Raw genomic sequence first — 22,458 nt, 5'->3', positions numbered from 1 at the left:
CCTTAACTATTAGAATCAACAATTACTTCCTTTTTTTTACCTTAACTATTATAATATGTCTAATGAGTAAGTTTTTTTTCCTCGCAGAACTAATAATAAGTTGAATGAGTATAGAAGTTCAGATTTCTCTCTTTTAGTTAGTTAGTCTCTCAAATTTGGCACTTAATATCAATTTTGATCTTTCTTTCTAATTCTTTTTTACAAGTTAAATCTACATATTCATCTTATTTTCCATTCAATTCATTCACATTTCATACTTTTATACACAATCATCAATTCATCTTCACAAATTTCATTATATTACATAAATATAAAATATATAATGATTTATGTATTTTTATTCACCAGCTTAATTTTTTTTTTAGTTTCAAAATCGTATGAATATATATTATATAAATACTTCTCGTGAACAATTATAATACTATTATTAATCTATATATACGAACAATAATTAAGAGTACACTAACGAGAAGTTTGTACTTCTTTTTTTTAATTTCTTTATATATCTCTCTCACATGTAATCGTCATTAGTTTATAGGAATGAGAAAACATAATTAAGTCAAGTTTGTTGTGTTGATGTGATTCATGTGAGATAACAATATTATACATACTTGCTTTCCACCAAACCATATTAACTATGATACACTTTCTCTAACTTTTTCTAACATTTTTAATAAAATAAGTTCACTATGATATTTCTCTTTCACCAGGTGGCCTAATCTCAATTGTTCATCAAAATTTAAACTGATTTCTATAAGTTAAAACCATTAGTTGTGTGCCATATAGCAATAACCTCAGATTTGTGTAGCTAAAAAAAATAGATATCCCAATTCTCAAGAAGAATGTCCAAATTCAATTGCTCTCTTACAGGGATATATTTTACTTCATAATTATTCGTAATCTAAATCTTAATCAGATCAGCTGTTTGTCACTTCCTTTTTTTTTTTATCTAAATTGATTATTGTTGATTCCAATAAACTTAGTGAAATGCGGTGTTAATAATCCAAATCACATTTAATTATTCTATTATTAAACCTTTTATTTAAAAAAAACTATTAGTTACATGATGATCTACCTAAATTATTTGTTTAGTGGCCCTAGTATTTACATTCATTCTATCAGTTAATCATTTCTCATGTTGGGAGACCTAATAAGTCCGATTCTTAGTACAAATTAACTCTTCTTAACTAAATTACTAAAATAGGTCACCAAACCCATCTACAAATACATCACACTTAAATAATTTTGCTTCCAATCATGTAAGGATAAAGAATATTAGTTCAATAATGAAGAAATATAATAAAGATACATTGAAACAAATGAATGGATCATTTTCTTTATTGGCCAAAACAATATATAAATGTGGTAATTAATTTGTATATCCAAGCAAATGATATATATGTTTACTTGATTAAGATTTGTTGATTAATTAATGACATGAACAATAACCATATATAAGATAATAAAACCAAGGGCTTCACTTTAACTTTTTAGTTCGATTGTGGGGTTGTGACACAGTGGATTGGGATTATGTGGAATCAGTAGGAGTCCCTGACGGTTTATTATTAATGTGCGATGACTCGTTGTTTAAACGTTTAAACTGTTATAAAGGAGATGGTTGGTTTTGCGTTCAAGGTTTGCTGCCAAAAAATAATTTTAGTTGTGCATTCTGTTTAGTGTATGGAGCACATGTTCGGAGTGAGAAACTGATGATGTGGGAGGAGTTAAGCTATATTGTGGGTCTATTCAAGTTCCATTTTGTTTCATGGGAGACTTCAACAAGATACTAAGGTTAGAGGAAAGAAGAGGCGCTACTAGTTTACCGGCATCTGCAGAAGACTTTAAGGAATGGGTGCAAGATTTACAGCTAGTGGATTTACCGCTAACTGATCGAAACTTCACATGGTTTCGAGGTCGTTCTTGTAGTCGCATAGACAGGGTCATGGTCAGTGTGGAGTGGCTGGAGGAGTTTTCAGATACTCGGTTGAGAGGAGGACCTAGAGGGCTGTCAGACCATTGTCCATTGATTTTAGAAGATGCAAGACTTAGTGCAGGTCCAAAATCATTCCGAAGCTTAGACTCCTGGTTTACGCATGAAGGGTTTCTGAGGATGGTGAAGGATGAGTGGAAGAACTTGGGTGAGGAACAGTTCACTAATAAGCTGAAGGCCTTGATGGTACCGCTGAGGAGATGGCACAAAGACAATTTTGGGGACATGGAGAAAAAGATAAAGAAGTTTGAGGAAGGAATTAAAAAGATTGATGATATGGTTAGTGCTGATAGCTATGATGGAACATTGGAGGGTAGACGGAAGGCTCTTGTGACTTGTTGTGCAAAGTGGTATACCAGAAATGAGATTCATTTGAAGCAGATGTCCCGATCTCAGCATGCTAGAGATATGGATAAGAACACCAGATACTTCCATAACTTAGCATCGGCTAGAAGAAGAAACAACAGAATTGACTCCCTCGTAATTAATGGCAGGGTGGTGAGGAACCAGGCCAGAATAAAAGTGGCAATTACAGGATTCTATAAAGAGCTGTATCGACAGAAATACTCTCCGAGGGTTGGACTTCGTGATGGGATGGTAAAGCAGATTACTGAGGACGAGGCAGCAGAGCTAGAGATGATGCCATCGCCTGAGGAAATACGAGAGGCAGTATGGGATTGCGAGTCCAGTAAGGCGCCGGGTAGTGATGGATACAACATGAACTTTATAAAGAAATATTGGGTGAGATAGGCAAGGAGTTTACTGAAGCTGTCTTGGGCTTTTTTCAAAGTGTGAAGCTACCATCAGATGCGAATGTAACATGGGTGGCACTAGCTCCAAAATTTGTGGGAGCTAAGAAAATTAAAGACTTAAGGCCAATAAGTATGGTTGGCTATGTCTATAAGGTGATATATAAAGTTTTGGCGAGAAGAATGCGATCAGTGATGCCAGGTTTAGTGGGAGAGACTCAGTCTGCATTTGTAAAGGGTTGCAAAATACATGATAGTGCTCTTATTGCTTGTGAGACGGTCCAATGGTTGAAGTTGCGCAAGAAGCAGGCGGCAATTTTCAAACTAGACTTTCAGAAAGCTTATGACAGAGTGAGATGGAGCTTTGTGGATGTTGTGCTACAAAAGATGGGCTTTGGTCTTACATGGAGGGCGTGGGTGAAGGAATGTGTGACTACAGCGTCTATGTCTGTGTTGATTAACGGGTCACCGTCCAAGCCGTTCAAGATGGAGAGAGGTCTTAGACAAGGAGATCCTCTTTCTCCTTTCCTATTCGTTCTTGTGGTTGATGGCTTGCTCAGGATGGTGGGTGAGGCAGTCAGAAATGGACGCATTTCTCCACTGTTGGTGGGAAGGGACAGTATAGAATTGTCGCATCTCCAATTTGCGGATGACACAATCTTATTCTGCCCACAAGATATGGAAACCATACTGAACTATAAGATGCTTTTGCGTGGTTTTGAGTTGATGTCGGGCCTGACTATTAATTTTGATAAGTCAAATATGATTTTTGTTAACTGTGACCAGGGATGGGTGACAAATATGTGTCGATTGTTGGGATGCGCTGAAGCTAGTTTACCTGTTAGGTACCTAGGAATCCCTCTAGGTGCAAACCCCCAGTTGGTGAAGACCTGGAAACCGATTATAGACAAGGTGAAAGATAAGCTTAGCTTGTGGAAAGCCAAGTCTCTCAACAAGGCGGGCAAGCTGGTTCTTATAAAATCCGTTCTAAATAGTCTGTCGGTTTACTACTTAAGCTTGTACAAGATGTCAAAGGCAGTTGCAGAAAAGATAATCAGGTTACAAAGAAGGTTCTTGTGGAGTAAAGAAGATGGGAATAATGGTATACCACTTGTGAAATGGGAGATGGTGCAAGCTCCGAAAAGGTTAGGAGGCTTGGGGGTGGGGGATGCATTAATTAGAAATGCTTCACTCCTATTCAAATGGTGGTGGCGTTTTTCGAAAGAGGATTATCCGTTGTGGAAAAATGTTATATGTTCTTGCAATCATTTGAACCCTTCTGTAATGTTATCCAAACAGCCATTACCCGTAAAGGGTGGCCCGTGGAAAGATATTTGTCAGCTTAATATTAGAGAGCCACAGGCAAGAGGTATGATGATCAGTGGATTGGCTATGGAGGTAGGAAATGGCAGACGTATTCGTTTCTGGCAGGATGACTGGCTACAAGGTGGTACATTGAAAGAGAGTTTTCCGAGACTTTTCTCGGTCTCAAATCAACAAGGATCCGTTGTAGGGGATTGTGGGTTCTGGGATGGGATAGAGTAGGTGTGGAACTTTCAGTGGAGGAGAGAGCTATTCCAATGAGAATTTGAGTTGCTTAACCAACTTCATGAACGATTACGACTAGTAAGAATGTCGTCTAGTAGAGAGGATGCAATTATATGGAAATTTGATAAAACTGGTATCTTTTCCACTAATTCTTTTGTGCAGGTACTACAGAGAGACTCTTTCGGAGGACATCACAAGCTACAGCTTCACTAGTGCTATTTGGAGAGGACTGGTACCTCCAAGAGTTGAACTCTTTGTGTGGTTTATTTTAGTAAGCAGAATCAACACTAAAGAGAGGCTGAGTAGGCTAGGAATCATAAATCATAGTGATAACATTTGTGTCTTGTGTAAAAGAAAAATAGAATCTGTACACCATTTATTTCTTGGTTGTGAATTTACTTGGCAGGTGTGGTGTACTTGACTGGCGAGTGCAAATAGAGCGTGGGCTATCCCAAGCACGATCAAAGAACAGTTTGAGAGCTGGATTGAAGTGCCTAGAAGTAACTCTGAGAAGAAGAAGTGGTTGATAGGGTTCTTTGCTGTTATCTGGAACATTTGGTTAGAACGAAATAGGAGAGTATTCCAGAGATCTGATACAGATGTTGATGGCATCAAGAATAAGTCGTTTATGAGCTACAGAAAATGGTGTGGTGTTGATCTGTTTGGTTGTTGATAGCTATGCCAGAAATGACAACGGATTATACCTATGTCTTGTCTTTATTTTAGCTTCACTGTTGATTTCTTGTTACAACTTGCTTCACTTAGTGTGTTGAGCTTTTTCTCTTAAAAAAATTTTTTAGTGGTTAATATATACCATATTATGAAGATTACTTTGATGATATTGTTTCCTTTTTAAATTCTCTCCAATTTCTTGGGAAACACAATGTTCCCATCTAGAAGACTAATAGCCATTGTAATGATGGATTAGTGTTAAAAACGTTAAATTTTTGTTATTTTAATTAAGAAAAGTGATTCTTGTAGCCGTCCACTTTGAGTCAATGTAACTTGTTTATTAATCTTGGTTAAATAAAGAGGAGCCAGCATGTGTGGTCCTAACATTATTCAAATATATGTTGCATGATCCTTTTTCATGAAATTTCTAAATCTAAGAACATATGTGTAGTTGGTAAATATTGACGTGATTCTTGTGACCTAACAAATAACAAAATCATCCTAGTAACTATACAACACGCTCCTCTCATCTTTTATTCAAGCAAATTAAGTTACAAGATAAATTAAAGAATGGGGTGTTCCATGCCCATGAAAATAAAAGTACCATGGAGACAATGAACAAATCATCAACAAAATATCTCCAATTACAATTGAACGTAGTAATGATCATAAAATCAAAACAAAAACAAAAAGATGTTCAATTTTTTTAATTTTTATATACATCAATATATTATAGAAAACATTTAGGAAATCAACTAAAGTACCAGTCAACTCTATCAACTATAATGTGAACCGCAATAAAAAAGTCCAATAACACAAAAAAAAAATTCATAATATTACTCAAACTTAACTCCACATTTAAAAAAACCTAACTCTAATTTCCTGACAAAAAAAACTAATCCTAATTCAATTTTTCACGGCGAAAATAAAAAAACAACCGTACACTCCACTTTTTCCTTCTACTCCCACTCCGTTTCACGTTGTCGTCTTCCTCTTCTGCTTCACTCACGTCGTTGTGCCTCCTCGGCAAACGGTGTCGATCTTGCTGTGCGACCTTGATGATCCTCTTTGCCGTGATACACAATCTACATGCAACTTCTTCTGCGCGCGGGGTTGGTTCCTCTATGTTGAGCTTCGCCTGCGAGTCCCATTCATCTTAAGTCTCCAACGTAGGTGCTTTTTCATGTTGTCATTCTCCCTGCAGACGAACATCATCACTGCGACTCGCAACGCTGTGTGTGGTGTGTTTTGTGGTGCGGTCGGACTCTCCAAAGTATTCCCTTATCGTCTATTACAAACGGATATCCTGAGAAGGTAAATGTGAGATATTTTCTTTGTTAAAATTTGGATGTTTCTTTTATTAAACTAATTGTGGGATTTTTTTTGTTATACTTAAAATGCTTCTTTTGTAAAACTTAAAATATTTTTATTGTTAAAGTTGGATGTTTCTTTTGTTAAAATTTAAATTTTTGTTCTTAAATTTGGAATTTTTTTTGGTTCGATGCAGGTCACAGAAGACTTGTAGCATGACGAGATACCAGCGGTTATATTTAGCTAATCCTAATTTGACGGCACTATTTTTAATTATTTAAAATTTTGCTTTTAAAATAATCAAAATTGTATTTTTAATAATTTTAAAAAAATATTAGAAAATCATCCAAATTTATTATTTTTGAATATTACTTAATCATTAATTTAATTTTTTTAGTCTATAAATTTAATAATTCAATAATATATTTTTAAATATTAATAACTAATTAATAAAAAAACAATAAATTCTAATGACTCTTATTATTATTCAATAAAAAATGTTCAAATTTACTGGTACTTTACCTAGGGGGATCGTATATTAAATGGTTAATTTTTTTGGATATGGGATAAAAATTGGTGTAATTCTTTAATATTGAAAATTATGGTATTTTACAAAATTATGGGGACTATAGAATTCGCAAAGTGCGAATTGTCAGATTAATGTTTTTTTAATTTATAAAGACAATACACAGACTGCGTATTGTATTATTTTAATATTAAATTACAATACGCAGACTGCGTATTATATTATTTTAATATTAAATTACAATACACAGTTTGCGTATTGTAAATACAGTCTGCGTATTGTCAGTACAATACGTGTTCTGCGTATTGTGCTTGCACAAAGCAGCGCCCCCATAACACTATAAAACTCTATTTTTTACGACATTAACGTAAAACTCTCTCCACTCTTCCATATTAAAATAAAAAATCCATATTAAATATGTTTCAATAACCTAAATACTGGCGTTATAAAAAACCAGAGCCGATCTTGATTGGGAAATGGCACCCCTTTTGACCTTTTCCAATTTGATCACGTGGCAGAGTATAGTTGGTCAAAATAAAAATAAAACCCCCCAAAAAATGCTCAACAGCTCAAACATGCAATAACACACCACAAAAAGGGGCAAAAGACATTGGTCCTTCAAATCCCTCCTCATCCAATCCCCCCAAATTACAAATCAAATATCCTCTATTTACTCTAAAATTAGCCCTCATATAAATTATTATTATGTATACTTATATATATATATATATATATATATATATATATATATATATTAATTTATATATTTTTAATTATTAAAATAATTAAATTTATTATAAATAAATAAAATTTTACAACAATAAAAAATTATAAAATATTAAATACATATTTTTATACACAATAATTAATTAATAATTACTTTTTGGTGACAATTAATAAAAAAATTTTATATACATATAATATAACATAACTGTTTTGCAAATAATACTTTCCTATTACTAAAAACATGACGTAAATTATAAATATTAAGCATTAAGCAATAACAGCTCTTGTCATTTGTCAAGGTAGCCGTTGCACCTCTCTCTCACTCTCTGTTCCTCTCACTTCCATTGCATTATTTTACTCCTTTTTGGTTCTTTTTCCTCTTTCAACCACATCAACAAGTAACCCCTCCCTCCCTGTTTCTCTTTCAGCTTCTTTCTCTTTTGGCATCTCAGAAAAACTCATTCTTCTTCTTCTTCTTCTTCTTCTTCTTTTGTGAATCACACAACAGAATCCAATGAATTCCTTTCTTCCTACACCGAAACTCTCCAATCCCCTGAATTCCCCTGTTCCAAAAACCAAGCTTTCAACTTCAATGGATTCAACTCTTTCACAAGACCCCATCTTCTCCATTCTTTCAAAAACTAACTTTTCTTCTGTTCCCATCGATTCCCATTTCTCAAAAACCAAACTTTCTAATCCCACCAGCAAGCTTTCTTCCACTCCAAGCGATTCCCCTGTTTCAATAACCAAGCTTTGTTCAGCTACTCCAATGGATTCCCCTACTTCAAAAACACCACTTTCTGCTCCTCCACCATTGTCTGCAGCTTCAAGTTCAATCAGCAGCAGCAGTATCTGCAGCGATAGAAGCAGTGAGACCGACGAAAGCCCCTTCTCCTCTCACCGTTTCGAGCTTCAAGATGTGAAGTTTCAGCTACCAATTCAATCCACACCAACTCCAAGTTCCAATTCTCATAGTCATAGATCACTAGCTGTCCTTTCAGGCCATGTTGGTTCTGTTTCATGTTTAGCACTTTGTGGCGAATTCATACTAAGTGCATCACAGGGTAAAGACATCATAGTATGGCAGCAACCGGATTTGCGCCTCTTCGCCAAATTCGGCCAAGGCGATGGATCGATTAAGGCCCTTGTATCCATTGGAAACAAGGTTTTCACTGCTCATCAAGATAGTAGGATCAGAGTTTGGAAGGTTTCAAGGAGTTCAGAGAATGTTTTTAGGCTCGTTGACACGCTTCCGACAACAAAGGACTATTTGGGGAAGTTCATGAAGCAAAGCAACTATGTCCAAACAAGGAGGCACCATAAGAGGCTGTGGATTGAGCATGCTGATAGCATTTCATGTTTAACTGTTCATAATGGTTTGATCTATTCAGGGTCATGGGATAAAACCCTTAAGGTTTGGAACCTTTCGGATTTGAAGTGCTTGGAGTCAATTAAGGCTCATGATGATGCAATCAATGGGTTGGTAGCATGTAGAAGAGGGATTGTGTATTCTGCTTCTGCAGATGGAAAGATCAAAGCTTGGGGAATGGAAAGAGAAAGGGAAGGAGGGAAGTTTAAGAAGAGTAACAAGAATTCACATTGTTTGAAAGGGGTTTTGGAGGGTCATAAAGATGTTTCATTGAATTCTGTGGTTGTTTCTGATGATGGGAAATGGATCTATGGAGGTGGTTCGGATGGTTATGTTATGGGGTGGGAATGTTCTGAGAGTAGTAGCAATAGTAGTAGTAGTTGTTGGAAGCTTGTTTCTGAGACAAAGGCACATGAAATGGCTGTTTTATGCATGTGCTTAATTGGTGAGCTTTTGTGCAGTGGTTCAGCAGATAAAAGCATTGGCATTTGGAAAAGAGAAGCTTTTGGTAAGCTTTGTAAAGTTGGTGTGATTAGTGGCCATGAAGGTCCAGTGAAGTGTTTGCAAGCTTCATGTTCTAATAGAATTGGTGGAGGATTTTTGCTCTATAGTGGAAGCCTTGATAGAAGTGTGAGAGTTTGGTGGGTTCCTAAGTATAATAACAACAATGATATTGAAGAAATAGAGAAGGATAATAATAAGTCTATTGTTTCATGTTAAAGAACATTTTGAAGGCTCAGAAATGAAGCACAGGATCCCTTATTTTTTGTTAACAGTGTCTGCTGTGCTTTCATTTTTGATTTGTTGTTTTGTTTTCTTTTGTTTTGGATTTGGATTTGGAGTTCATTTCATTTTTTTTACTGAAGTTGATTGTATAATTTAAGGTGAAGTTTTAGGGGGCTTGATCTATTGCTCACTAGGGTGACATAGAGAAAATGGTGTTATTATACAATTTTTCTTGTTCTTTTTCTGAATTTTATTTTTATATTTGTACAAAACAACTGTAACTATGCCTTCAAGGGATTCAATGAATGGGAGAATTATAAATTATATTCTTTTTGTTGGTTGCATGATTATGTTTCCATAATTCCATTTATACCTTTTTTATTATTTTATGCAACCATTTGTAGCTTAATGCTGATGGAACTTTTATTTTTTTAAATAAAAAGTGCTAGGTTAGTACAATAATTATCAATAAGAAAATAACTGCATAATTGCTAAGCTTAGGTGCAATAAAAAGATTAGTGTATTTCAGATAATACAAACAACTAACCAAAAAACTATGAAGGAACAAAGAGAAAGTATGGGAGATTCTCAGGACAAAACATTTCTGTTGCATTATAAGTCAAGGAATCTTTTCCTATGTTAACAATATGTTCTTTCTGACATATTATTTAGTCACTGATATGTAGATCAGAATACTCAATCAATCAGATCTCTATTATTATGTCAGAGTAGACAAAAGACAAATGTCAACTACATGAGGATTAGCATTTTAGAAAAGATTGGAGCCAAATAAGATCAGAACAAGACAATAAGGTTCCAACTCTTTCTTACTTCTTTAAGGTTCTTCACTCATATTTCAAGCTTCAAGAGCTTCTTCAAAATTTGGTTGCTATTATCAGCAGTTTTACAAGTAACTGCTTGATCTTAGAAATCATTGTAAAATTTGTAATAATCTTTCATAAACTCAAGAATTTAACTAAACTCGTAGAATTCGAGTGAAACTCAACTGGCAAAATCATAAACTCACGAATTAAAGGGTGAAAACAAAGAAGAAATTTAAAACTAATGGTAATTGCAAACCAGCTTCATTTGAAAAGTAAACAAATAAATTAGTCAAACATGTTTTCTTTTTGAAATGGTCTTATATTACTATAACATGTTCGGATGTTCCTAGAAATAAAACAACTCTAGCAAGGTTGCTTCTGCAGAAGTTACGGACTTCAATCCAGTGAGTCAAAAATCTAAATTCTAGAATGACTTTTTTTTTCTATTCTTTTCCTTCTTCCACCGTCCATTTGGTAAAAAGAAACTGAAAGCAGCCATGTATGTTGGTTTTTCCATGGACCACAGAAAGCCTTAAAATAAAGGAAGTTATTGCTTTAAATTCTATATAAAGCCACCATTCACTATACAGCAACCTTAAGCAATATTTTCTATGCTGCATTGGACCACATTAAGAAGCAGAATATTCCATAAATGTCAAATTAACGAGGAAATGTCTTAGATGCACGATAATGAACTTAGTAGTTAAAAATCATACGTCAAAATAATCCTATGGTATAGATTTGAATTACGAAAAAATGACTTATTTTCATTATTCAGATCTATATCATTGAATTATTTCGGCGTATGATACAGTGAGTTTGATTAGGTGCCTCTTAGAATTTTCCAAACTGCAAAGTGGGAAAAGTCTAATGTAAACTACATAAATGAGGAGCTGTGTTTTTCTCCTACCACCTTTGTTATTCTTAAGATATATATTAAAAAGATGCTACCCTACTATTTGTACCAACCTTTTTTCTTTTTGAGAGGAGAAGAAAAGAATTCATACTTGTCTGAGAGACATGTTATAGAAATCCAGTGATCATTTGAAGCAACAAGTTAACAATAAAAAAAATAAAAATATATATTAAAGGAAAAAGCGTTGAAAGTAATTGTGGTGTGGCCAAATTTGAAAGTAACAGTTAAGGTATTCGGAAAAAGTAACATTTTTTAAATGTTAGTTGGACTAGTCTTTGTTATACTGCACTTTTTCCAGTTAAAATATGATAAAACTTTCGTGTCAAGTGGTTGAAAAGAAAACACATTAAGAATGAAAATTCACAAGAATTTCAAAGTGGAAGAATACCAAACATAGAAGCAAGGAAGAAGGGTGGGTCGATCCAGAAAGCATATCAATATAATAACATATATTATCATTGTTAAAAATGTGGTTCATGCAACCTTGACGTGATTGAACAATTTTAATTGGCTTTCAAACTCTTAAGCATTTGAACATTATTAGGTTTTGGTTTCAACTAATACATTGACAGAGATCAAGGGTCTCATAGTGAAGCATTCAATGTTAATATAACGTTTTATTCAACACAAAAGCAAAATGAAATGAAACTGTATAAAAATAAGCAGAATTTCTTACAAGACTACAATATGTAGTATTTTATAAATACATGTGCCCATGTCCTAAACTAGGACTACAAAACTTTCTAGTAAGAATAAGAAAAAAAAAGAATATTACAACAATTAATCTTTCATTCATGGCAGCATAGAAGCAATCTGATCCCTGATGACACCAACCAACCAGCTCAAAAATAAAATCACTCTCAAATCTTATCCATGCAATACATTAGTCACAAATAGAACAGCAATCATTGTTCTCATCCCATGTTCTCCTTCACAATGTGTACATGGTTCACAACTGCTTGTAGAAAAGGACATATGCCTGATCATGCAGCACCTTGTTTGCTCCAATGGCAGTAACAGATGCATCATCAAATCTTAGCCACTGACCATTAGGATATAGGGCATCGGCAGTGTAGTGCCCCTTTGAAGGCTCCCTTCCATGGTGAGTGATCGTGGCAACTAATTCATATCTTCGACCCTGCGCACAACCGTATGTTATCTTCAAAGGCGATTAACTAATTTATGTTCAAAACAAAGGGACTGGGATAGTTAAATATACCTCAGTAGATGGCGAAACAAGCAAGTCTCGACCCAATACCAGCTCTAGAGGGAAGTGAACAGGCTTAAGTAGCTTAGTGCTTCCTTGGCTTCCATAACCGAAACGCACCAGGTGCAATATCAATATCTTCGGAAGTGTCTGAATGTGTACAGATTTTCTTGCAGTCACAACGCCAGGCTAAAAGAAATTTAAAAATTGTAAGGATTTTGTTAACATGCACCATAAATTGTGATGAAACTAAAATAGAAAGCATTATAATTTAAAAGTGAAGCATTTAATATCTTCCCAATCCAAATACCATGCCATGCTTTCTTCTTTAAAGTACTAAAGGCATAATTATTAAGACATAAAGGTTGAATACCTTTCCAGTGAGTGTAGTTCGGTAACCTTCAACAGTTTCTGGAGCAGAAAACAGGTGAAGTGCATCCTCAATTGTGTGGACAGCATCAGGATAAATGTCAAGCTGGAGTAAGAGATATGGTTGAACGGTGGCTGAAGCTCTATTCCCTGAACAACAGACAGATAAATGACAGTTATAGCTGAATCATCTTTCAACTAGTAATGGCATTAATTAACATTCTAAAAAAATTGGAGAGGATTGTGGCAGAAGGAACAAGAGAAAGTGACACTTCAAAATGTCAACAATGCACTATTAAGCAAGAAGAAAAAAAGAAAGACCAACTGAAGTTCCACATAAGCTCAATGGACAAGACAGTTTTTTCCCCTTTTACCTTTAGCTCTCACCAAACTTCTGAGTTGTCCTCCGAAAATTCCACTCAATGCTGATGGAACAAAGCTCTGAGTCCTTGTTACAGCAGATTTATTCTTCGGCCCAACGGTTTCCCATTCATCATCTTCAGCAGAAGAAACTAGAGATGATTTGCTACCATTAAGACTTGAAGACTGTCCCTCAAGCTTCAACAATTCACCATGCATTTGATCCATTACAAAGCTCAAAAATTCCTGAGCATCTTCCTGCCTGAAAAGACATATTCACCAAGTATATATCATAAATTTGCAAGTGTATATTACAAAATCAATTATGATAGCATAAGTAGAAATGAGGAAGTGGAAGATGATTGAGGGGAGGAACAAGACTTCCAAAGCTTGTATATCCATCAGTTATCAAGCTGATGCACCTTTCTAGGAAAAATAAATTAGAAAACAAGTCCCTCTAAATGTCAAGAAGATTATAAACCTTAACAGTTTCTCAAAATTTTCAAGGAGAGAAACTGTACTTTTGGCATAGGGTTTACAGTTTTAAACGGTTTGATACTTTGATAGTTTGATTCTATACAAGTATATGATTGATTGTTAGAAAAGAATTCACTTCAACGAAAGATTAAAGAAATGATTATGAAGGATTCAATTTGGCTTTTTCTTTAGGGAGAGGGTAGTAACATAAACAAAAAGAATAAAAAGCATATTTGAATTCTCACCAACCTTGGTCTTCCTGACATGACATTTGGCAAATCCGGAGAAAACTTTTTTAGAACATCTACAAACATAGTTGGGCAGAATGGCCTTCCAGTCTCCAAAGCATCTGTATCTTTCTTCTTTAATTTGGCTGAGCTTGGCACATCAAATTGAGATAGAAATTCAGTGAATGCCGTCAATGTGGGATAGCCAACCTACAAGTTAGAATAGTAGTAAGCATGCAATAATATTAGCTCAACAATATTTTTATCTTAGTTCAAGGATAATCTTAGTGCAATGGCATAACATCAGTAAAGGAATTTATACACCAAACAGCATCTTTTTTATTCTAATGCCAACCTTCTGAATGTTGCGAGTTCTTAAGTCTTGCAGAAGTTGAACAAAAGGAGAACAGGACAAGAGAGCCTGCACAGTTGCATTGAGAAAGCATAGATTTCCAGAATTTATTAGGCCCCGAGGCAGTAAATCTTTAACTTGTGACACAATATGCCCATTAGGTGTCTTCTTGGAATCTTGATTAAATAATTTCGATACAGAATCATTATGGCCACCATCATTTTTCCATACATTATTCAGGCTTCCAGCCTCAGAAGCATCCAGGCTCAAATTTGCAATCTTGTTTGTGGGTCCATCCTCATCAAGCAATGGCACAGAAGACACACTATCCGCCTTAACTTCGTTTGCACTATCGATACTCGAACAGACAGTGGGGCAATTGATAATGCTGCCATTCTCCTTGATAGAATCTGATGATCCATGTAAACTAATACCGACAATTTTCACTCCATTGTTCTCCTTGATAGAACCTGATGATCCAAGTAAACTATTACCGACAATTTTCACTCCATTGCACTTATGAGAATGGGAGACATTAGAACTGGTTGGTGCTTTTGATGAATTTCCGAGGTTACTTGATTTGGCACTAACAGCATTCACAGAACCAAATTGCAGCGGGCTCTTCTCTACAGGCTTTTCATCTTTAACTGGAGTAGAAGACTGCTTCTGCAACAATGATCTGGTTTCATCTTCTGTAAAAGACCCAAATAGAAATACCTGCAAAGTAAAGAAAGCACAATTCAAGAAACAAAATTAACAACTTAAACTTAGGCCACTTTGAACAAAGTAAAACGAAAAGCACAAGACTCCCAACAACCGACAATGCAGCAAGATAAGAACAAAAGGAACTTAAAACATGAAATTGTTCGTAATCCTAGTATTCTCCAACTGAACAAGATTTCTAACACTAATGCATCAATAATTATCTATTTATTTATATATTCATCACAATCATTGAGTAGCAATGGGTAGCCATCCACTCAATTCCTTTAGTTTAGTAATCCAACAACATTCTTTATAATCCTCTTTATTTAAAACTAAATAAAAATCAAACACCCTCCGACAATTGTTCGAAAAAACAATCCTTTTCGCATAGTTGAATTAATTAATAACACCATACAAAATAATTTCCAATTCTTGTTAACACAAAGACTTGCAGCACCCACAACGAACTACGAAACTCTCAAAATAATTTATTACTTTTGGCCATCGCTTAATCATAAACTCAATTCCTTTAGTCTAGTAATCCAACAACATTATTTATAATAGCCCTTTAACATTCCTCTTTATTTAAAACTAAAGAAAAATCAAACACCCTCCAACAATGGTCAGAAAAAACAATCCTTTTGGCATAGTTGAATTAATTTATAACACCATACAAAATAATTGCCAATTCTTGTTAACACACAAGCCTTGGTCATCTTCCAGCACAATCACCACCCACAAAACCCTGAACTTTAGGATTAAAACAAGAAAACAAACCTTAGAATCACTCATGTTGATCACACGACGGAAGTTGCAGACCTAAAAAGCTGAAGGTGGATGGAAAATTAGAAGTATAAGAAAAGAGGGAGGGGAGCGTAGGTATGAAGAAAGTGTGATGAAGATCAAAAAGTAGGGTTTTTGTAGACCCTGAAGGAGCAGTAGTGGCGGTGACTGAAGACATTAACAAGGGAAAGAGAAAACCGAAAGAGAAGAGAGAGAGCATTTAATAACGAAACCCTCCTCCCCAAATCAGCTTTTGTAGTTCCACGACGGTGCATCGACAAGCATAAGATAACGGAGAGAGAAAGATCTGATCTTTATGTTTTGAATTTGATTTTGATTCTGATTCAAATGAGATGGATTTTAGTTTTTAGGGTTAGGGTTGTGAATTGCGATTGTGAAAAGAATAAGCACTGCCTCTGCCTCTCTTGAACTTGTGCTTGCGATGCTGTTTGGGAGCAACTTGGCTCAAATCAAATTAAAAAATGTATATATTTTATTTTATTTTTTAAATTGTTTTCTAAAAATAATTTATGAGATATTTAAATATCAAACTATTTTTATTATTTAAAAATTACCTAAAAATATCTTTTTTTAAGATAAATTATATTATTATTGTTGCTGTTATTATTATTATTAAGATTTAATTTTAATAAGTTTATAAATAATAAATAAAATAATGTGAATTAAAAAAAATTGAATGAGTGAGAGAGAGAGAGACTGAGAGAGATAGAGTTGGCGGCCTTATTTGGGAAAGTGGGATAATGGAAACAAATAAATGTGTTTGTTTTTTAAATTGAAAATAAGGATAAAATTGAATTTAAAGACTAAAAACTGTTATTTAAACTACCTTAATTATCGTTATAATAATGAAAGATGAAAGATTATAACAAAAGATATAATAAATTTTCTCTTATATAATAGAGATATAAGGATAAAATTGAAAATTGAATTTAAAGACTAAAAACTGTTACTTAAACTACCTTAACTATTAGACACACCAAAAAATTACCTTAATTATCGTTAGGTGAATTTTAGTATACAGAGCAAAATTGGTACAGATTTAAAGATTTGTTTACACCATACTTTCTAAAGTCACACTTTAAACCGTAACTCTTCACAAAGAAAAGCGTCACCTAATGGAAAAAAGTAAATTATAAGATTTAAGAGAAAAAATAATCAAGTTATCAAAATTAATAGATCAAAAATTAATGATTTTAACTAATGTTAACTGTAATGACACCGAATTCTTAAAATCAATACAAAATGATTTTTCTCAAAATCTTTATTTTACTATAAGTTTTATTGAAGGACTTCAAAAACCTGAAAAAACTTATTTTTCACACGGAATTTCTAAGAAATGTTACTATAGAAATGATTCCCCACATCTTTATCATACTTTTAACCCACAATTAAATTCTATAGTAGATATGCTTGAAGAAATATTAGTATCCATAAAATTTCAAAGAAATAAAGAAAAAGAGAATCCCAAAGAAGAAATTTCAAAATATCAACATAACAGATCTAAAAGTAAAACCACCACTAAAATTATGAATATTGAAGAAAATTAGAAGAAGTTACAATGCTTTTTAAACAATTAAAATGGCTCAAGAAAATAATATTATGGAACAAGGATTTCAAATAGAAAGAATTAGTAAATTCTGAAAATATAGAAAATGAAAACACATCCTAGATTATTCAAGTGACGAAGAACCAGCAATTCCAATACAAGTAAAAATGAAGCTGGAACATCTAAAGATAACCAATCTCAATAAAAATGGAAACAGGTTTTGATAATTATCTTTTAAAAAGGGTTTATAATAAAGATTCAAAATATCAAAAATACCATCAAAATACGTTCCTAAAATCCAGGAAATGGAAGGAGAAAGAATGCTTGATTTAGACTATAAAAAGAATGAAAAAGAAATTTTCGAAAATTGGTTGAATTCCTTTTATTAGAAGCTTTTACTAATCCAAGCTTAGTGAATTGTCTGGAAGAGATATTTGGAATTACATAGGATTTCATACTAAAGGAACTATAAGAGATTATATGACATTAATAGAAACCAAATAATAGAAGATTTAGCAACAAAATAACAGCTTATGATAAGATATTATATATAATGATGATTCTATATAAAGAATTTTTTGGAAAAAATATTATAGATCATAGACAAGAAGTCTATGATAAGGAATATCAAGAAGCAAAAAATCATTTAGCTAATATCCAGATATATGATCTATGTAATGTGATCTTATATAGTGAATATAGAATACATTATTACAAATTAAAGAAGAAGATAAAAATCATTTTCTAGTATATACAAAACTTCCATATCCTGCTAATGAATTTATAATGGGAAGATTTATAAGAAATAATAGAGGGACATTGAAAATAATTTTGGTGGAGCAACCGCTGCAATAGAGAAATAAAAAACGTTGTATGCAAGAAGCCACTCAAAAAAGATTTACAAATATAATTAAAATTTGCTGTCAGGATAATGAAAAGATACCCAAAAATATGGGCTTAATAAAAATTTTCAAAGAAAAGAATATCAATTTAGAAAAAGAAAATACTATCCAAACTGGAGAAAAAAGAGGTATTTTAGAACAAGAAATAACAATAAAAACAAAAGGCAAAAAAGTGACTATTGCCCAAATAAAAAGAAAACTGTAAGTGTTGGTATTGCCAAGAAGAAGGACACTATGCAAATGAATGTCTGAAAAAGAGGATAAAAAAGATCTTACTAAACAAATAGAAATTGCTAAGTCTTGTTTTATGGAACCTTTAGAGGAATCTGATGATAACCTAGACTATATTTTTGAATATGTCTCAGAAACAGACTCAGAGACTGAGTAATAATGCCACATTTATTACTAAAAAAATAACAGAAAATTTATAAATGCTTTTATAGATTCTGGAGCAACACAATGCTTTGTTAGTTCAAATATAAAACTTGATTGGAAAATTAAAGAAACCATTAAGTTAGAATAGCTGACAAATCAATACATAAATTGACCAAAAAACAGAGATGACTGAAATTTTTATTCAAAATTATAGGTTCATTGTTCCATCTATATATATGTTAGATTCTGGATTGGATTTATCATAGGAAATAACTTTTTAAAACTATATCATCCATTCATTCAAGAATTAACATATATAGTTTTAAAAGCTCCACACGATTCTTCAATAAATCAAAAATCAAAACGTATAAAAATACCAACTACTACTATAGATAAGATCTTAAAATTTAAAATATTTTCTATATTAGAAACATGTTATTTAAATTTATACTTTCAGATAAACATTCCAAAAAATAATCTTGAAATAAAGATAGAGGAACTTTTGGATGAAATTTGTGCTGAAAATCCCTTAGATATTAAAAATACAAATAATGAATTAGTAAGCATTAAATTAAAAGATCCTACAAAAGAGATAAATGTTCCAAATAAAATTCCTTATTCCGCAAGAGATAGAGAAGAGTTCTCTTTAGAATGTAGAGATCTTTTGGAAAAAGGAATTATAAGATTAAGTAAAAGTCCTCAGGCGACTCCAGCATTTTATGTCGAAAACAATAATGAAATTAAAAGGGGAAAACGAAGAATGGTTATTAACTATAAGAAGATGAATGAAGCAACTATTGGTGATGCTCATAAACTTCCAAGAAAGATTCTATTTTAGAAAGATAAAAGGAGCAACTTGGTTTTCATCTCTTGATGCAAAATCAGGATATTGGCAACTTCGTTTAGACGAAGAAACAAGAAATTAACTGCTTTTTACTTGCCCAACAAAATCAACAAGTGTGTTACTCTATGAATGGAATGTATTACCATTCGAATTAAAACAAGCTCCAGGTATTTATCAAAGATTTATGGAAGAAAATCTAAAAGAGTTAAATGAATTTGTTTTAGTGTACATTGATGATATACTAATTTTTACAAAACAGGATAAAGAAGATCATCTTCAAAATTATTAATAGTTTTAGAAAGATGTAAAGAAAAAGGACTAGTTCTTAGCAAAAAGAAAGCAAGAATAGCAAAACAAAATAGAGTTTCTTGGATTAATTCTATCCACTCAAGGAAAGCTAAAACTTCAGCCAAATGTCCTAGAAAAGGTAAATTTATTTCCTAATAAAATAGAAGATAGAAAACAATTACAAAGATTTTTAGGATGTATAAATTATATTTCTGATCAAGGATTTTTAAAGAATATAACAGAATACACTAAAAGCTTATTTCCAAAAATAAGTACTAAAAGAATGGAAATGGGATGAAAAAGACAGTATGCAAATTCAAAGGATTAAAGAATTATGTGAAAAACTTCCAGAACTTTATATCCAGAAGAAAATGACTACTTAATAGTAGAAACAGATGCTTCAGACATAACCTGGTCAGGATGTCTAAAAGCTAAGAAAGCTATAAAAGTTTGGAACAAGAAAAAGAATCACTAGATTCTAAATATTCCCCAAAGGAATTACTTTGCAGATATATTTCAGGGACTTTTACTTCAACAGAACGGATATACCACTCATGAAAAGGAAACTCTAGCAGCAATTAAATCTCTTAAGAAATGGAAAATTGATTTACTACCCAGAGAATTTACATTAAGAACAGATTCAAGTTATCTAACAGGTTTCATACGATATAATTTAAAAGTTGATTATAATCATGGACGATTGGTAAGATGGCAATTATTTTTGTTACAATATCCAATAAAAAATATATTAAGGGTGACAAAAATGTTATTGCAGATACATTAACAAGAATGGAGTTCGTCTACAACGCATTAGATCAAGAAATTCAGAAATACGAACAAGAACTTGAAAATGCAAGCATTGTCAGCAAATAAGGACACAGATCCAATCCCTCAAGAAGGCCATCGAAGCAATGAATCAACACAACAACCAAACCATCAGAGTTCAGCCAGCTAAGCGTGGTGGACAAATCAGGTGAAGAAAAAATTCCAGAAAATAAAACAATTGCTGAAATTATCAAAAAATCCACCCAAGATAAAAAATATTATGTAATTTATAATGGCCCCATGAAAGGAGTATATGATGCCTGGGAAAAAGCAGCACCATTTACACATCAATCAAGGATAATTCATAAAGGAGGGTTTTTAACACTGGAAGAAGCAAATGAATCTTTCAGGGAATATGAAGCTCTTCATCCAGAGCAAACCCTAAAAAGAGCAGATAAAGCTCCAATTCAAACACAGAGAACAGGAATAATAAGAAACATTCCTACAAGGGCTGAAATCAAGGAAAAGAAAAGGGTTTGTAGATCAAATCTCAGAGAAACCCTTAACATAGTCCTAAATTGGACTGAAGAAAAAAGGGCAATCTTGGGATATTATCCTATTGCCAAAGAACAGCTAACAAAGCTGGTTATATTTCCAGATGCTTCCCCATCTGGCACCTATCAGTTTTTCCAGTATGGATTAATTGATACAATTTTAATTTTTAATGATTTGAAAATTATTAGTGAGTTTTCTGCAGGATTTATTGATGCAGTAAAGAGATTTAAAAATATGATTGACAACGTAAATCCAAGGGATATATCCCTAAAATTTACGAATAGTCAACCTATTTTTAATGAAGAAGAAGAATGCTTGGTTCCAGCACATCAAGTAATCTTCATGTCCGTCTTCCCAGGAAATTTTCAACCAATTGATCAAGTTCAAGATTTAACAATCTACAGTCATGAAGGAAGACTAGCCAGCACACTAGCAAGGGTCTTCGAAAGAACTCAAAAGATAACAAGGGAATCTCACACAATCAATTATAAAGCAGAAATACTTTGCTTGTGTCCAGTAAAAGGAATGAAATTGAAGAAAGAGAGATGAGACTCTTAGTGGAATTTGAATCAGCATTCTACAACTTATCTGGACTCTTAGAAAAGCTCCCCGAAGGGATAAAAATGAATCTCTGCTATTTGATAAAAGACAGAGAAGACCACAAGTGCCAGCTATGTGTCTCAGAGTTATCTGAAGAAAGCAATAATGAAACGGAATCAACCCACATGATAAAGGAAGGAGACAACGCATCTGAAGGCCACATAATGAAAGAGGAGGACAGCACATCTGAAGCATCTCTCAACATTATTGCATAGTGACGTAAGCGCTTAGGTCATAGAGCACCAACAATGTAGCTGGTGCAAGATAATAAACAATGACGTAAGCAATGACGTCATAAGAAGGGTAAGGATGGGAATTGTCCATCAGACCCAACCATTATAAATAGGTTGCTTAGGCAATAGTAGAAGGCATCAGACAATAGAAAGCAGGAGGCTAAGAGTACTCATATGCTAGGAGAGCAAGGAGGAAGCTGCCAAGGCGATTCTATAGTCTGAAGAAGAATTCCCTTAGGAAAAACCAATTCTAAACTCCCCTCTGGAGTTAGTATCTACAATCTCCCCTCTGGAGATAAAAACATCTTATGTAAATATTCTAAATAAAGGAAGTTTTTCTCCAGAAAGGTACGCCTTTATCCTAATCTCATAGTAATGAATTATTTAGAAAGTTTAGAATTAACGGAAGAATCTGATTATTATAGATTATCTGCCTTATTAGATAATGAAAAACAGGTTGTTCTAAAAACAGAATTAAATCTCAAATCAAAT

The 22,458-nt window shown here is 33.3% G+C and overlaps 2 protein-coding genes across 2 annotated transcripts; one reads left to right on the top strand and one right to left on the bottom strand.

Annotated features, from left to right (window-relative positions):
• Positions 1-7,826: 7,826 nt before the first annotated feature.
• Positions 7,827-9,941, top strand: LOC130968503 (protein JINGUBANG). The gene has a single exon (XM_057893801.1). The coding sequence runs from the start codon at positions 8,037-8,039 to the stop codon at positions 9,609-9,611; it is 1,575 nt and encodes a 524-aa protein (XP_057749784.1). The 5' UTR covers positions 7,827-8,036; the 3' UTR covers positions 9,612-9,941.
• A 2,009-nt stretch (positions 9,942-11,950) lies between these two features.
• LOC130968502 (ubiquitin carboxyl-terminal hydrolase 24) lies at positions 11,951-16,282 on the bottom strand. Its single transcript, XM_057893800.1, has 7 exons — positions 15,832-16,282; positions 14,353-15,066; positions 14,020-14,207; positions 13,308-13,555; positions 12,938-13,083; positions 12,577-12,753; positions 11,951-12,495 (listed from the first exon to the last, which is right to left on the bottom strand). Exons 1-7 carry the CDS (start codon positions 15,844-15,846, stop codon positions 12,307-12,309), a joined length of 1,677 nt encoding a protein of 558 aa, XP_057749783.1. The 5' UTR covers positions 15,847-16,282; the 3' UTR covers positions 11,951-12,306.
• Positions 16,283-22,458: the final 6,176 nt, after the last annotated feature.

The sequence above is a fragment of the Arachis stenosperma genome, chromosome 3, assembly GCF_014773155.1.
Source record: "Arachis stenosperma cultivar V10309 chromosome 3, arast.V10309.gnm1.PFL2, whole genome shotgun sequence".
In the NCBI taxonomy this organism is placed as follows: domain Eukaryota; kingdom Viridiplantae; phylum Streptophyta; class Magnoliopsida; order Fabales; family Fabaceae; genus Arachis; species Arachis stenosperma.
Note: the sequence above shows the minus strand (reverse complement) of the source record. Positions and strands in the feature narration are given on the sequence as shown.

Coding starts and splice junctions, on each gene's coding strand:
- LOC130968503 (XM_057893801.1), top strand. CDS start 8,037: ATGAATTCCTTTCTTCCTACACCGAAACTCTCCAATCCCCTGAATTCC.
- LOC130968502 (XM_057893800.1), bottom strand. Junction 14,208..14,352: donor GAACTCGCAACATTCAGAAG/GTTGGCATTAGA, acceptor TCTAACTTGTAG/GTTGGCTATCCCACATTGAC. Junction 12,754..12,937: donor GAACTACACTCACTGGAAAG/GTATTCAACCTT, acceptor AATTTCTTTTAG/CCTGGCGTTGTGACTGCAAG.